At 41.7% G+C, this 16589-nt stretch overlaps 1 protein-coding gene across 1 annotated transcript in view; it reads left to right on the top strand.

Moving 5' to 3' along the window:
- adamts3 (ADAM metallopeptidase with thrombospondin type 1 motif, 3) overlaps nt 1-16589 on the top strand; it is a 227024-nt gene that overhangs the window by 110670 nt on the left and 99765 nt on the right. Inside the window, exons 6-7 of the mRNA XM_033620106.2 lie at nt 5002-5085; nt 9982-10138. Coding sequence (XP_033475997.2) covers nt 5002-5085; nt 9982-10138 — 241 coding nt within the window. The remainder of the gene's footprint in view (nt 1-5001; nt 5086-9981; nt 10139-16589) is intronic.

Below are 16589 nucleotides of genomic sequence, written 5' to 3'. Positions count from 1 at the left end.
CCAAGAAGTCGATAATGGTGCTCCAAGTACAGTTTAGCATTCTGATAATATTCTGCTGGAATATTTTCATCCACCTCCTCTACCCTCTGCGGTAAACACTGACATATTGTGTAGTGAGGCAGATAATCTCGATGAGAAATCACTGGTCCAAAAGCAAATGAAACCCACTGTGACGCCGCCTGTCGCTTCAGCCCAAATGCTCCTGGTATGCTAATAAGGTCTTCTCTTACGCAGTGTCAGAGAGCTGGACATGAGGCTGACGTTGTTCACTGATTTGTGGTGCTCACTGACAGCTGATCAGTCAGTCGCAACACAACAGTGATAAAGACAGGGTGAGGGGCGACCATACACACATCACACTGAGCCTTTTAAAGGTCAGCTGTCAAAGTGCGTGTTTTCTTTGTTTACAGTGGTGATGTCTGTGAAAATTTTACAATATGGTGTAAATTATTGTAGAGGCAAAATTAAATCAGAAGTCCAAACATGGGTGGTGTGCTGGTAGTCTGATGCTTTATTAAAGGAATAGTCCACATTTTGGGATGTAAGCTTGTTTGCTCTCTTTCAGAGAGTTCGATGAGAAGATCAATACCACTCTGATGTCTGTTCGGTCAGTATGTATCTATAGACAGTATGAAATAGAGGACATAACCACCATGATGTCACCAATTGGTTTGTAGGTTCTTGTTTGAACCTGGAAGACTGGCATTTTGGCCATCGCCATCTTGGATTTTTGGAGCCAGAAGTGACCATATTTGGATGAGAGGGTGAAGATAACCCTAACGCTAGCTGCTAGCTTGGTTAGCACATGGCATTTACAGCTACGGTTAACTGTGATAAGGCTAATGCTAAATATTACAACAAACTTTAAGATCTGCAATGATACAGCTATTGTTATCGCCAATTATCTGTGACTCTGGGGTTATGGCATTACATTACCTAACCTGTGTTGTCTCCATTGTAGCAACTTGTCAACAGCTTGCACCCGCCTCACACTCAACGCGGTCATGCCCTTAGTTATGCATAACTTTAAGCCTTATTAAAATGAAAAGGGTCCATAAAGTTGTCGTGACACAGGAGCTGTAGAGACAAAACTGCTTCTTTGTACCAGGTTGGCCATTTTAACATCAGAGTTTATGGGGATTGACTCGCCCTTGGAGTCAGCCCCAAGTGGCCATTAGAGGAACTTCAGCATTACATTACCTAACCTGTGTTGTCTCTGTTGTAGCAACTTGTCAACAGCTTGCACCCGCCTCACACTCAACGCGGTCATGCCCTTAGTTACGCATAACTTTAAGCCTCATTAAAATGAAAGGGGTAAGTTATAAAAAAAATCATTCCCCTCTGTACAGTAGTCATGACAGGGGAGCTATAAAGACAAAACTGTTTTTTGTACCAGGCTGTAAACAATTGTTTACATAAAGTTGAGCATTTTAACATAGGGGGTCGACAAGGATTGACTCACACTTGGAGCCAGCCTCAAGTGGCCATTAGGGGAACTACACTTTTAGGCACTTCTGCGTTAACTTTATTTTTCAGCCCTGGAGGTTGCAGCTTGGTATGGAGTTGGAGGCAGTTAGCCTAGCTTAGCACCAAGCTGTGTCCAGAATTCAAAATTACATCTACCAGTTACTCTCAAGCTCTGAAACTAACATGTTGTGTCTATATACAAACAGAAATGTAATGTGTAATGTGATGTAACTTTCTGTTTCAGTTTCCGTCACCTGTAACGTAGCCGGCCGCCTTTTTAACTAAACAATCACATTTTACTGCTCTTCTAGAAATGTGAGATACGGCATCACAAGTTTCAAAATATTAAATCAATGTCCAAATTATTCTCACTAATAATAGATAGAATGATCAAAAATTTCACAGGCCTATTAAATAACACAGCGCACAGTAACAAACTCACCTCAATGGTTCTTTACATTTTATTCATCCTTCACCATACCTCATTTATTGTCTGATTTGCCACCAGCAGACTAACATGGAGTCACATTCATGAAGCTGTACATGGTGGCCTTGACAAACTAAAACTGTCAGTTGTATTTCTATGAACATCTCACTATTTTTGTCTGACATGAGTGTTCATGCATGTGAATGTTGGGGGCAAGGTTTGTTCTCCCAGCAGAATCTTCATTGCTGGTAAGATTATAATATAATATAATGGACTATAATAGAAAAGAAGATAATATAATATAATTTCCATTATTGCTGTTCTATTATAATACATTGGATATTGTCTGACAGGGACTTCATATGACGTTTAACTGAAAAGTGAAAATGAAAAGAGTGCTCATACACTCTACATCTTGAGGGCAGATAAGTGAACATGCACATGAAGTAATTTAAACAGAAAAATCCATCAGTGGATTTAATATGTCCCAGATACTCACAGATATAGTGAGCGACGCTGATCCCTGAAGGGGAAATTTGATCCCTGCGGCTGATTAAAAACACACAAGAGGTCTGTGGAAGATAAAAGTGTTGAGGAAACAAGGTGAATCAGTGTGATGACTGCCTAAAAACGGGGCCACGGCTTAAAAAAAAAAAGACTTTACCTTTCCCCTCATATATAAGCTGATTGAAAAAAGTTCGTCTGCCTATCTGCGGAGAGTCCTTCACTGGCCAGGCTCACGGAGTCGGCCAGTTTACATTACCTCTGAGGCTGCAGGCAGCGACACCAGTCTGAATACTAAACATGCTTTTTTCTTGCTCTCTGTGTTCCTCTATGCATCTGTTTTTCAGTCTCATTTTGCAGGTGATATTTGATGTTTATTTCAAATGTGTAAGAAAAAAAGAAGACACGAACATACAAACAAGCAGACAGACAGAAAAAAGTATTATTTACAAATAATGAAAGCAACTGTCACAATGTCACGGTTCAGTGTGTGCCATTCATTGGTATTTGTCCAGTTCCTCGTTATTTCTGATTACCAGTACTTTGACCTCCTCGGGTGTTCCCTTTAGTTTAATGTATATCTTGCAGATTGAAGCTCAGTTGTTTAGAATTTTTCTCTGTTTCTTCAGATAATGTGCTCTTCTGGTAATGTCGGCATTGTGTTCTGTTAGGTAGTAGTAGTAGTTAATGAAGACGTTTGATCCTTCCTTGTTTCAGCAGCGCGGTCTTGTGTTTTCTGTTGACAAACCTCATCTGAAGACCGGTTTGTCGCTGGCGTTTCTCCATGGCAGAGAGTGGCAGTCCAATTGAAATTCAAATGAACAATATGTCATTTTCTGCTATTAACTCTCATATAAATAAATAAAAGACAGAGCAAGCCGTCATTGCAGTCAGTTAGGATTCCCTCAGTGTTCATCGTTAAGGAGGTTTTTACAGGAAGCTGAATTATCCGCAGAGGATCTTCCTCTATAAGACAAATGGACCAGGTGATTAAATCTGGTATAAACACTGAAGAAAGCAGTTTCATGTGAAAAAATTGTGTTTCTCCGATGCTGTTCAGCTCATCTGTGAGAGGCTGTTAGCCAAGCTCCTGCTAATATGTGCTTACCTTTTTTCTCTGATAACTTACAATCCAGACATTCAGGAGGTTTTTACCAGGAGCCGAATTATTTGCAAAGGTCTCTTCCTCTCCAAAACAAACAGACTTTGAATTTAAACCAGTAAAAAACTAAATGTATCAGTTTCATGTTAAATATCAGCGTTTTGCTGACATGGCAGAGGCTGGAGCCGAGTGCACACGAGAAGTTCTCACTTTCCAAGAAAGCCTTTTCTGACAGAAATCTATTAATTATAACTGAAACCACGCATTTTTCCCAACCTGAACCTGGTCCATGTCATTGGTCCGTCAGCCCATTGGTTCGACATCCCATTAGTCTGACTGTCCGCGGTGCTGAACGGCTCGCGGCGGGCGTATGGTGCGCAGCGACCGGCTCTGGGTCAGCTTGGAAGGCTTGAGGCAGTGCAGGCTCACGGCTTATGTGTTTGTCACTTTCTTTTTCATTTTAACCCACACCATGGTCTTTTCCTGACCCTAACCAAGTGGTTTTTGTGCCTAAACCTAACCAGACGTTAACCACAGGGCATCATGATGATTTCGGAATGGACTTCGGAACTATGAGTTTAATATGGTCGGAACGATGGGATGTCGAACCAATGGGCTGTCGGACCAATGCGCAGTTCCCACCTGAACCAAGGTATAGGAAAATTTCTCCCAACTGTGAGCTGAGCTGCTGCTAACGTTAGCTCATCTTGTTTCTCTGACAATAAGATTGGGTGCCTGTTGGCTTAGTGGGTAGAGCAGGCGTCCCATTTACAAAGGCAGTCCTGCCGCAGTGGCCACGGGTCCATGTGCATGTCATCCCCTCTTTCTCCTTTTCATGCTTAGACTGTCCTATCCAATAAAGGCAAAACAACAAAAAATAAAACTTAGATGTCCGATGACTTAAAACTTTCACCTGGTTTCACAACCCTGATGCATGTGCAATGGTTATATGACAGCAAATAAACAACATGGACGATGTCCTTGTTTACATTTCCATATTTCTCTGGGTTTGAACATAGACATATCCTCCCTTGTTGTAACTACAACGTGTTTACATCATGCACTTTAGTTTTTGTGAATGTCTGAATCTTAAAACACACACGCATGTATATCAAATCAAAAGCTTCTTTTCTGGCAAGACTTGCAAGTGCACAAAATTGGCAGGCACCGTTATTAAGATGCCAATTAAGACCCCTTTTTACCATTTTACTGGTGTGAGTTTGTGTCTTCTGGGTAACAAGAACATAATGATAGGACACAACTCCTCGCGGCATTCAGTGGCTCTTTCAAAAAGCCACAAAATAGTGGTTGCACAGGTCTGTGATTAAAGTCATTTATGGAGAAATTTGTAAAGAATGGTTTGTTTCTCTCACTGACTTCTTCTGAGGGGAAAATAGAAGCCTGGGAACAACATAACATGATGTGTCAGACACCTTCAAAGAACTGTGATTCGTGTTAGCTGTGCAACTCTGATTGATTTCATCTTTCCCCTGCTTTTCAGGTGAATGAGATTTACCACGACGAGTCACTGGGAGTACACATCAACGTGGTCCTGGTGAGGATGATCATGCTGGGGTACGCCAAGGTGAGTTTCACACTCCATTTCCTTCTGATTTATGTTGGCTTTGGAAAACAGAAAAGTTTGAAAATGAGTGCAAGATGATCGGCATGTGGGAAAAGACTGTACTGTAGCTGAGAGACAGAAAAACAGTCTTCCACATTGAGTTAGAACACATCACAAAGAAACTGGAGTCTCAGCCATAATACAGCAGGGGGAGGGCACACGTTACAGCACAAGTTTTTGTCCATCAGTACCATAGACTCTATATAATGACAGACATGACAGCTCCTCAAAAGTGAAGCCAACCCACAGATGAAACAATAGAGAACAACAAACATCCAGTCCACAATGAAAACGCATCCTGTGCGTGTCTAAATCAACATCATATTCATTATTTTAATGACCCAGCATTCAGGAGATTAATATGTCACACACACACAAAGACAGGCGGGGTGTGCAGAGCCATGCACACACCCACACACTTGAGACAAGCGCAGTGAGATTAAAAGTGTGTATGCGTGACTGTTGCACTAACAGCACTGTTTACCAACTTGTTACACATGTTACAACATTGTTGATGAACAGTGTATGTGTGATGTAAATTTGCATCGCAGCAGTCAGTGGGCAGTGGGTGATGGTGACCAATATTATTTTGCTTGTTTGAAGTACAAGTTTTAGAAAAAAACACAGATTCAGTTAAGGTTTTTATTCATGGAAATATTTTCTAAAGTTGCCGCTGTGGAGCTGTGCTGGTGTTGCCACTTGAAACTGAATATTTATTTGAAAGTAAGTGCTGGTGCCGGAACAAGGGTGGCATTGGATTTGTTTTTTAATTCATAATAATAAAAAAAATTGGATGCAGTAGATGTTTTACATTTTGCTTGATAAAAGGCTTAAATGATACACCCCTGTGTCGTGCAGGGAGTCAGCTACTGCCCATTCATGAAGTTAACACAGGAGAAAACCTTTTTTTATTTTTGAATGAATGAAATTCAATTACTTGTCCTGCATTGACGTCACCAAAGTAAATTATTGCTTTTTATGCCTCCACACTGGCGATAGCTGCGGTTGGAGGCATGTTTTTGTGTTGTCCGTCCATCTGATTCTCCTGGACGTGATATCAAGGAGGCCTTGAGGGAATTTCTCCACATTTGGCACCAATGCCTACTTGGACTTGATGATAAAGTGATTTAAATTTGGTGGTCAAAGGTCAAGGACACTGTGACCTTGGTCTCTAGTTTCGCAGACCGGGCGAGGTGGAGGCGCAGCGCACCTGCACTTCGCCAACTGGGTGTGGCCAGGCGGATTTTGCAAGTTTGGCACACAGTGCGTGCTGGCGCAGCTACTCCTCTTTCCCACCTCCGTCCCTCCTACCTGCGCAAGTCGGAAAGAGGGAGGAGAGAAGGTGTGGAGTGGGTTTTACACAGCCGATTCACACCACACCAATCAAATGAGCCCCTCTCCTCGCCCTTAAATGCGCCACGTGAAGGCGTAATGAGAGTTTACTCAATTCGCCATGGCAGAAGAGAGCAGCAGCGTCAGACGGCCAAACTTGTCCCAGGAGGAAACTTATGTTTTGGTCCGGGAGGTCCAAGCTCGCAGTGTCCGAATATACGGAACTGTGAGCAGACCTCCACGGGTTTCAAACGTGCCAAACGGTGCCAGTCCCCTTTGATCTGACATCAGATGTGACGGGACAGTCGATACAGAGATACATTCATGTGCTGATTGCAGATAGTTGCATTGAATAGTGATTTTTGTGGCTATTTATTGCATTGTTAATGTGCCTGACATTCTAGAAACCTGCCTGTGAGGTTTTGGTGACGTGTGCGCACTGTCCGCCAGTCAGCCAAACTTCCACTTACACTGCGCTCCGCCTGCGCTGACAGTAGACCTGGTTTCAGCTGGCGAGCTTTTAGCGCACCTTTTAGCTTTTAGCGCACTGTCACTGCGCCAAGCTGCATCTGTCGACACCTCCCCCTGCTGCACCACCACAACCATCTCAGCGCACCTCGGTCTGCCAAACTACCAAACTGAGTGCGCCTCGGGTTGCACTGCTCGAAACTAGCTCTGCGCGGGGTTCGCCACCCTGCACCGCGCCAGGAAACTAGAGGCCCTTGTGTCCTTCTCATTCTCGTGAACATGATATCTCAAGAAGGGCATGAGGTAATTTTCTCAAATTTGGCACAAACATCCACTTGAACTCATCGATGAACTGATTAAAATTTGTGTTCAAAGGTCAAGGTCACTGTGACCTCACAAGACATGGTTCAAGCCATAACTCATGAATTCATAGACTAATTATGACAGAATTTCACATAAATATCTAGTAGAATAAAATGATGAAGTGATGAGATTTTATATCCAAAAGACCAAAGGTCAGCTTCACTGTGACATTATGATATTCTGCAAAAACACTTTTCTGACCAAGGGGAGAGATTTGGTCATATACTGAATTGGTAACTCTAATCTTGGCGTGCCCTTTTTGCTGATTGTATAGATCTTCTGTGATGCTGGGGGGAGGATGTGTGTGAAGCAGCCAGGTTTTAGAATTTGTAGTTTCTTGCAGCAACATCCATACTGGAAACATCGTCAGCTGTTGAGGCTACGTATGACTCTGGGCAGACATGGATGTTAACTGTAACTGCAACTTGACTGGTTAGTGGAGGCATGAAACCATGTTGCGGTAATTCTAGTTTTAATTTTTACTTAGCCTTAAGACTTTCAGTAAGGACTCCTAGCTTAGGAGTGATTTCGGAAAGTTCTCAGAGCAACTCTGAGCAAGGAAGAGACAGAAAGTTTTATCTAAGTGAAAGGGTATGGTTGACCCCGCTGCGAGGTGTGATGCTTGTTTTTAACAGATATGATTGGTTATCAGAGACACACCTTTTTGTGATCCTTTATGAAATGAAATGCTGAATGTGAAAGTGTTGTCATTGTTAGTGTGATCACTCTGCTGATGGAGGATTTAGATAGACCCAAGTCATCACTGCTGCGCTGATACATTTTTCCAGTTTTCCAAATATCTTAGTGTTGTGATCACTTTATTTCTGGTGTTATAGCATTGGATGAGATCAACCACAGATATTATCCCTGTACAGTCTCATCTGTTGCATTTCATTAACTCACTTTCATCCAGCATTTGGAGAATATTTCTCTTTCGTCTTTGTGTTTCCACCATTTTCTCCTCAGCTTAAGAAACTCTCAAACCCCTTAAAAGTTCTCTTCTCTTCTCCTAACAGTCTTTCACCTTAGGAGCTCTTTCAAGGTCTAAGATGCTCTGTGAATAACTTTTATCTTAGTCTAGTCTTAACTTTAAGGGGAAATTCTAAGAAAACATCACAATTCTAAGAAATTTCTTAGACTTTTCATCACAAGGAGCAACTCTTAGCACTAGGAAGCTTTGTGAATATGGCCCCTGAACTCTAGCTGCACAAATCACCTTAAACATTGGCCAAAATGTTACAGACACCCTGGCAAAGAGCAGACAAACATTTTGTATGATTTTGGAGATGTTGCTGCAGGAGGGCAGCACAAATGCTCAAACTCCCCTCTCCACAGTTTTTAGTCTGTGCACAATTTGTTGTGTTTGCTGTGGAGAAACAAACCCACAGGTGAAGCAGCAACCCATCATTGCTGGCTGTTAAAGCAAACAGTGAGGAAAAGAAAGTCATAAAAAGTTCTGCTTCAGTTGGATAAAGTCTAAAGTTTCATCTCAGGAGTGCACAAACACAACCATTACTTCTACAGAGCAATACACTGTCTGTTTTCAAACTCATATTTTATCTGTCTTAAATGCTTTTATGCTCTTATAGTCTGGCTCTTGCTGTTAATAATCTGCTGTCGTTTTTTATGCAAATTCACGCTAATACCAGATACAAACACACAGTATTCAGTCCAAACATGTCATCATTCTCTTAGCAGTGATGCTTTTTGTTCTCATGCTGTTATGTATGTGTATAATTGCTTCAGAAAATAACAAGCCATTATTAATGGAGCAAAGATGCTAAGTAGGGAAGTAAATGTATGCAGATGTCAGGGGTCAGCTCTGCTGTCTTTCACACACTCTGTAACAACACATTATGTATGTTCATTTGGCCTTTTCTGTATTTAGACTGAAAAGAGGAAAACCAATTGCTATGCATTTATTAACACCACAGAGCCTCCATGTTTAATCTGCTTACACTGCATGCTACTCATACCCATCAGGATTTACAATCTGTGCTCTTTTGGACTGCTGAAAGAAAACTAATGTGTTCAAGTTGAAGTTTAGTTTATTGTCATAAACATTAAAAAGTACGATGTACATTGAAATCCAATGTAATGCATCTGCTCCGGGCTCTCTTAACTTAAGTACTTAAAACTACACACAGATAAACCAAAACATTAAAACCACTGACAGGTGAAGTGAATAACATTGGTCATCTCATTACAATGCAGCTTTACTGGGGCACCTTGGGCCTGTCATTCACCCCCCCCCCCCCCCCCCCCCCCCGCCACTGGCCACTGCCACTGAGGAGAGTCGTTGCCATGAAGGGGGGTACTTGGTCTGCAGCGGTGCGTGGGTGGATGGAGTGTGTCAGGAGCACCAACATGAATGACAGGACCCAAGGATTTCCAGCATAACATTGTGTTGTAATGAGATGATCAGTTTTGTTTTCATCATCTGTCAGTGGTTTTAATGTTTTGGCTGATCGGCGTAAGAATAAATGAAAGGCAACAATAATGAAGAATCCTACAGCACTTTTAACCATGAAAAGTGCTTGCAGTTTATGACATTAAAACATAAAATATGCATGTTCCGTGTGTCCTTAAACACAGGAAAGTTTTTAAAGTGTTTGCTGTTCAGTAATCTAGCCGTTCATTCACACAGTCATGGTTCAGTGGTAAACATTTCTCTCCCTCTTTTGCTCCTGTCAGTCCATCAGTCTCATTGAAAGAGGAAACCCATCACGGAGCCTGGAGAATGTGTGCCGCTGGGCATTTGTGCAGCAGAAAGGTGATCCCGATCACGCAGAGCACCACGACCACGCAATCTTCCTCACTCGCCAAGGCTTCGGCCCCACAGGGATGCAGGGTAAGGTCCCCAGAGGACACACTGACATCGTTCAAATGAATGGGTTTCCCGGGGCATTTTAACCTTAAGGGTTAATCTGAATACAATTACAGGAGGTTATCCATCATAACACTCAGCAGTAAAAGCAGCCTGTCTTGTCTAATATCTAACTTGTTCTCTCTGTGAACCTGACATAAATGGTTGTGGGGCTCAGAGTGCCCTCAATTAATTTTGAGTTATTACACATCTTACACATCTCTCATTACACATCTCTTATGTTGCACTCTTAACAAGCTGTTTTCAAGAAAGTTTCTAAGTGAGATATGGAAATCTGTCCACAATCTCTGTTTTTAATCTATGCGATAACTCCTCATTTAACTGCAGAAACCTAAATATGGTGACAGCTGGCTGGAGGGAGAACCCAAGGAAGCAGAATTTATTTGGTAAATGAGCACTGCTAATAACAGCCTACTTGCTGTTGGTTATATTGTGTGTCATTTCCAGTAAATATCACAATATAAAATGTGCATATAAAAGGTGCAAAGGTAGAGAGATAGAAAGAACCCACCAATTCTTTAAGTGGTGACCGACCCTACATGAACCTGCACAGTTTCTGTGTAAGTCCGACCTGAGCCCGACCCACAGCAGAAGTTTTGGGTCAGAGCCAAATTAAAAACCCAAATTTCTACTGTAAGAGAGTTATATTTTTTCCTTCTAAGACATTTATTACAAGCTAAGAGCTAATGTGTTTCCTCCCTCTTCTCCTCCTTCTTTTATTTCAGCAATCTGTCGTCTCGTGTTCGACAGGTTTGGCAGAATGGGCTGTGGCCCTTGGTGCATCACAGTTTAAAATATCCAGCATCATACTTGCATTTTGCCATGCTGTCAAGCAGGTTTGCTGCCTCTGTCAAGTAGCTGTCTTTAGTCACTGACTCTACAGCAAGAAACAGCACTTAAAAATAAAAGCTCTGTGCCGCAAATTCACTATACTTCAAAATAAAGCATGTTTTTTTAAAAACTTAATATGTTTGAAAGTCACCTGCGGCCCATTCAGAATGGACCCGTGACCCACTTTTGGACCACAACCCACCAGTTGGGAACCACTGGTCTACTGCGCATGACAGTCCATGGCGGTGTGGCACACAGATGATGATCACCACTCTTCGCTGCATGTTACGCACATCTCTTCCACTGCTGGGGAGGCAGAGTGGAAGTCCCCCGCTCTGTCTCTCTCTCTTTTCCCTCCTCCTTTCCAGTTCTTCACTACATTACTCTGCTGTTCATCACTTTCCCTCTCTCAGTCGGGCTCGGGCAGAGAATCAGAGCTCTACTCCAGTTGAGCACACAGCTGATAGGTAGCTTACGTGGTTTGTTTACATTATGTAACAGAAGTGCATATTTAACAGAGTCAGTGCGGACAGAGAGTAACACTTGCTTGCTGTAAGGACACAGTGTAAAATCATATCGGACACGCATTCTCCATGAACAGATTTTTAAAAAAGCGTGTGAAGTGCACCTGCTACATGACAGTGGCACAGGAGACGCACAGCCAGGACACTGTTGTGTGTTTTTGTCATGGATATATAAGACCCTGACAAATGAGCTGAGGAAGACACAGAGGTGCAGTGGTATGTCAAGATGGCCTCAGTGGTTAGCGTTGCCACCTCATAGCCAAAGGGTCCCTGGTTTGAGCCTAGGGTGGGGGGTTCAAACTCTAGGGTGAGGGAGCCCTTCTGTGTGGAGTTTGCATTGTGCAGACACAATGGAGACCTGGAATGGCTGGAGGCTCAAGGCAATTTACACTGTCAGCCAGGTATCGACTGCTCGCCTCTCTTCTTATTTCCTTCACAGCAGCCAAACTGAAACAATGGGTGCAACTGGCTGTCCAAAATCGATGCTATTAAAAGCCCATTCAGCTTGCTTTATGCCTTTTTAAATTCCTCATTTGAACACCAGCTGCATTTATCTTTCAGTTGGAAGTAAAGATTGTGTGCTTTGGCTTCGGTTAATCTGCTAATTCCTTTCTTTTTGCCGTTAAAATGTGACACTCATTTGTGTTCCTGTTCGCAGAATGATGGATAACAATCTGGAACTAAAACTCAACTCAACTGAAATCATGTCATCATAAACTGGTTTCAGTCTCCTATGGCTCTAACACCAACAGCCCATCCAACCAGCTCATGACTTTATATCAGCACCACCTTTTTTGTAACTCACACCTCAGGTGTTGTTTGCGAATGCTGTTAAAGTTTGAAGCCACTGCCATCAAAATAGCCGCTCCCGGAGTCTCTCAACTTGTGACATGACAGGTTATTAAAACTTTGTCTGATAAACAGGCTACCTGTGACTTCGACACTTAATTTACAAAGCAGGGGGCAAATTTAATTTGGGAGAGTCTGTGAACAAATGCAACAGATCACCTATCGTGCTTTTGACCATAAAATGGCATAAAATGGAGATAGCAGCAGGGCGCACATAGTCGGAGTGATGCTGCTGAGGTTAAAGTGACCAGTGACTCAGTAGGTGTCATGGGAATAAGAGCCAAGGTACATGAACAGTCCACTAGTGGCTGGCTACATCGAAAACAACCAAGCTCTATAGTAGCATGCAGGCTCAGACTCAGGGGGTAATTATTTTCTGGTGTGTTGATTCTGTCACAGCATGGGTGGCGCTGGAGAAAAGATTTATTGTCATGAATATGGGAATTTAAAAAAGCTGTGGCTATATCAGCTTCCCGCAGGCTACAACATATACTGAATTTCCATTAAAATGACTAACTGCCTCTCACAGATCAGCTGTCATGCTGTTGTGATTTCAGCTGCAGGTTGAACTGTGTTTAAAAGCTTTTTGCCCTTGTACACGTGGAAAGATTATGCCCTCTAGGGGCCTGCAGGCAAGCAGTGTTCATGGACATGATCCTTCTCCTTCACAAAGACATGGAGTAGATCTTTATGAGGGTTTGGCACTGGAGTGAGTTGGTCACATTAATACATGGGGGGTAAATCACAAGTTTCATCATGATACAATATCAAATCGATTCTTTGGACAACAATATGATATTTGATGACATGATGATGTTTGAACGGTTAAGAAGATGTGCTTGGACATAGGGCTGTCACAATAACTGCAATATTACAAATTTCGTGACTGAAAAGCCAACGGCAGGGGATGGCCAGCAGCCTCCACTTAGGCCATTCATGTTTTTGTCCTTTTTCATAAGAAGCACCACGTATTGCTGTATGCTACAAATGCCAGCAGCATGATGAGGTGCTGAGAGTGTATTTTGCACCAGGTACTACACGTTTGCTGTTTTTTCTAATCGCCAAGAGTTTAAAAATATTCAGCTTTGGGTAAAACACTGCAGCTGCTCGTCACTGTCACTTTTTACTCTGCAGTCCAATCACAGTGAAAGAGGGACGGGACAAGTTTAATAAAGTGCCATCACATAGCCGAACAATGGAGGGAAAATTGATACTGAATCCACACAGAGCGTCAAGTCCATCTTCTAGCCCTATGTCCGTCAGCTTTTCTCTTCATCCAGTTCAAGGGCTTGTATGTACTCTACCTTGTGTTGACATTTTTATTCCAGCAGATATTCCGTATCATAGCAACCAGACACAACCACAGTGTCTTAACTGAAAAAATACCGTGCCCCATATTGCTCCTCATTGCCCTATTGTATTCTGCATTTAACAATGTAGAAGTATTTAATGTTTTTTGTCATCTTTGTCCCTGAAATAGCAATATAAACCTAATAATAAAGCTTATTTATGAAGCACTAAAATCAGGATAAATAAAGTTAAAGGGGAAGGTCCGTTTTTTACAACATGGACCTTATTTCTGGCATTAAATACGGTTGTTTACTCACCCAGATAAGTTTGGAGTCCTTCGGAAGATATTTAGATCCGCGAGAGCTGCGTACATCCATATAGTGGGAATGATCGGGGCACCGACAATGAGGCTCTAAATAACACATTCTCTGCCGCGAAACTCGTTCATTTCACCATGTGAAATGATATCACGTCTGTGGATGTGATATCAACTAGACTTGGACGTCCACAGACGTTGCTTGCTCTGTGGGCACTAGCAAGTTGATGCATTAAATTATATTATATGGCGACGTCTCTACACTTATCAATCAAGAACAGTAAGTTAAATCCATTCTTGACAGATGTGTTTTCACAATTCTTAATGATGATATATTATCTTTCACCACGTAAAAAATTCAGTTCGTTTTAGCCTAACACACACTTCTCTACTGAGCATTGAGCTGCAGTGATTAGCCTAAATATCAAGATTCTTATTAGCTGGAGTTTTTTCCGACTACAGATAGATCATAAACCCTTGAATATAAAAATGACTCATTGCAGTCAGTTGAGTAATATAAACATTAAAGTGCTTTTTAGGTTTTATTTGACGCTCACACTGACACCACTACTGTCCCTCTCTGCCTACAGTTTGGCTCTGCCCACAAAATATGTCATAGCTGTTTACAAAACCCAAAAAGGCTCTATTTGTATTAATGATTTTGCCTAGCATTGATGATATTGGATTGCTGATTATTAAAAACAATACATTGATCCAGATTAATGCATCATTATACCCCTAATTGATGCCATTTATACATTTATATCAAGGTAGCCATTGCTTTAATATCATTGGTTTTGAGGCAATGCTGGGAATCACTGAGCTGGAGATCCTTACGGCAAAATTTGATTGACGCAGTTTTTTTTTAGGTGGGATCTAAGTGGGGTAATGTAGTGCTATGCTCTCCATACACTTACATTTTTTTTTTATCTTTTTCACCTCATATGTAAATGATGGCATTGAGAAAAATACCATAAGGAATCCATGAGCTATTTTTTCTCCCCACAACACCTGGCACAGATTTTAAAAAGGTCAGTGTATGTATTTCAATGTTCAGCGTGAAGCTACGGATTTATTTCACAGGAGTGCACAGGAGAATTGAAGCATCAGTGACAGCTGAAAGATCAGCTGGTGACTCCTGCACTTTATAAAAGCCTGCAGACACTATATTTTTGTGGGCCGTTCCCAGCAGGGAAGCTCTGTAGCGGAACCAAGTTCAAAGCTGCATCAAAACATTTTACCTACAGGATTAAAACCATTCAAGCAATGTCTTATTGCTTTCACTCAGAGCACAGTGGGCTTGTTTTTGAAGCTAGCTCCTGCAATCTCTGGCTGTCTCTTGCCTCATAGTTCTGAAGAGTAAGTTCAATAAACAACAAGATCAAGCAAAGGGATCATAAAAAAAAAAACTAATCACTAGCACAATGTCATTGTAGGTTTTTCATGGTAACAAAGTCCTTTCATTTCTCATGTGAATGTTCACACAGTGAGGCCATCTTGACTGTGAATTTCAAAGGCTCAGGCTGTCAGTCCTTTTGGGGCTTCATTTCTCCAAACAGAAGGAATGTGCATATCAAATTAGCAACAATGCTAACCTAGCTAGAATATAAACAGAGCCATGGAAATATATAGTATTTTGTTAAAAGCAATCTTTTATGGCGGCCCAAGGAGTGCAAAATTAGATCAGTTTTAAAAAAGAAATAATAAATAATGGAACAAATGTACATTACAGACAAAAATATGTACAATATAACCAAGGGGAAAAAAGATTCACTTTTTTTGTTTGTTTTACTCACTTTTATGAAATGTTAGCATCAGCCAACTTTTTTTTTCTTGTAAATGTCTGTATGTCCCTTTTATCATTCTGTGTCCCCTCTCTAAATTCTGAGTTTTTTGCTGGATCATGAACACAGCGCAGGTGGAGCTCCCATGACTTCTTTTTTTTCCTCAGCAGCAATTTGTATGGGTGGATAACCGATCTGCTGAGTCGCTCAGAGCTGATCAGATCAGAGAGGAGCTGCTGCTGCAAATGAATCAAACTTTTAGAGCCAGCAGAATGAACAATGTTCTTGTGCTCCATCTTTGCTCCAAGTGGGCTCTGCACTCCGACAGTGTGGTGCTACAAATAACCAAATGTATATGTATTCCAACAGTGATCCTAAAAATAGAAAATCTATTTATGACAGCAGATGTTTAAATAATGGCGGATCACCATAAGAACATAAATGTGTGGGAAACCCTGATGTTATGTCATGGTAGTTAACGCTTCTTTAAAGACTATGAGGTATGCCAAATATATTGTCAGAATGCAGGATGCTGTGTGTCATTTACAGACCAATCCTGTAACCAATCGGCTATCGTCTGACAATGATAAAGACTCGGGGGGGAACGGCCAATATTTCTGATATTCAGGCAAAGGTCTCTTCTGTGCAGTTTATTAACAGCTTGAGACAGGACCAGACAACATTTTGGTTAAACTCTATAAACAGATCACTTCATCATCATTGGATGATCGCTGAAGGGTTTTGGCCAAAATGTTCTGCTTCTTATGCTCTCCAATGCAGGCAACCAAAGCCCACTCAAATGTAATTAGTCATCAGTATTC

The sequence above is a fragment of the Epinephelus lanceolatus genome, chromosome 9 (assembly GCF_041903045.1).
Source record: "Epinephelus lanceolatus isolate andai-2023 chromosome 9, ASM4190304v1, whole genome shotgun sequence".
Lineage (NCBI taxonomy): Eukaryota > Metazoa > Chordata > Actinopteri > Perciformes > Serranidae > Epinephelus > Epinephelus lanceolatus.
Note: the sequence above shows the minus strand (reverse complement) of the source record. Positions and strands in the feature narration are given on the sequence as shown.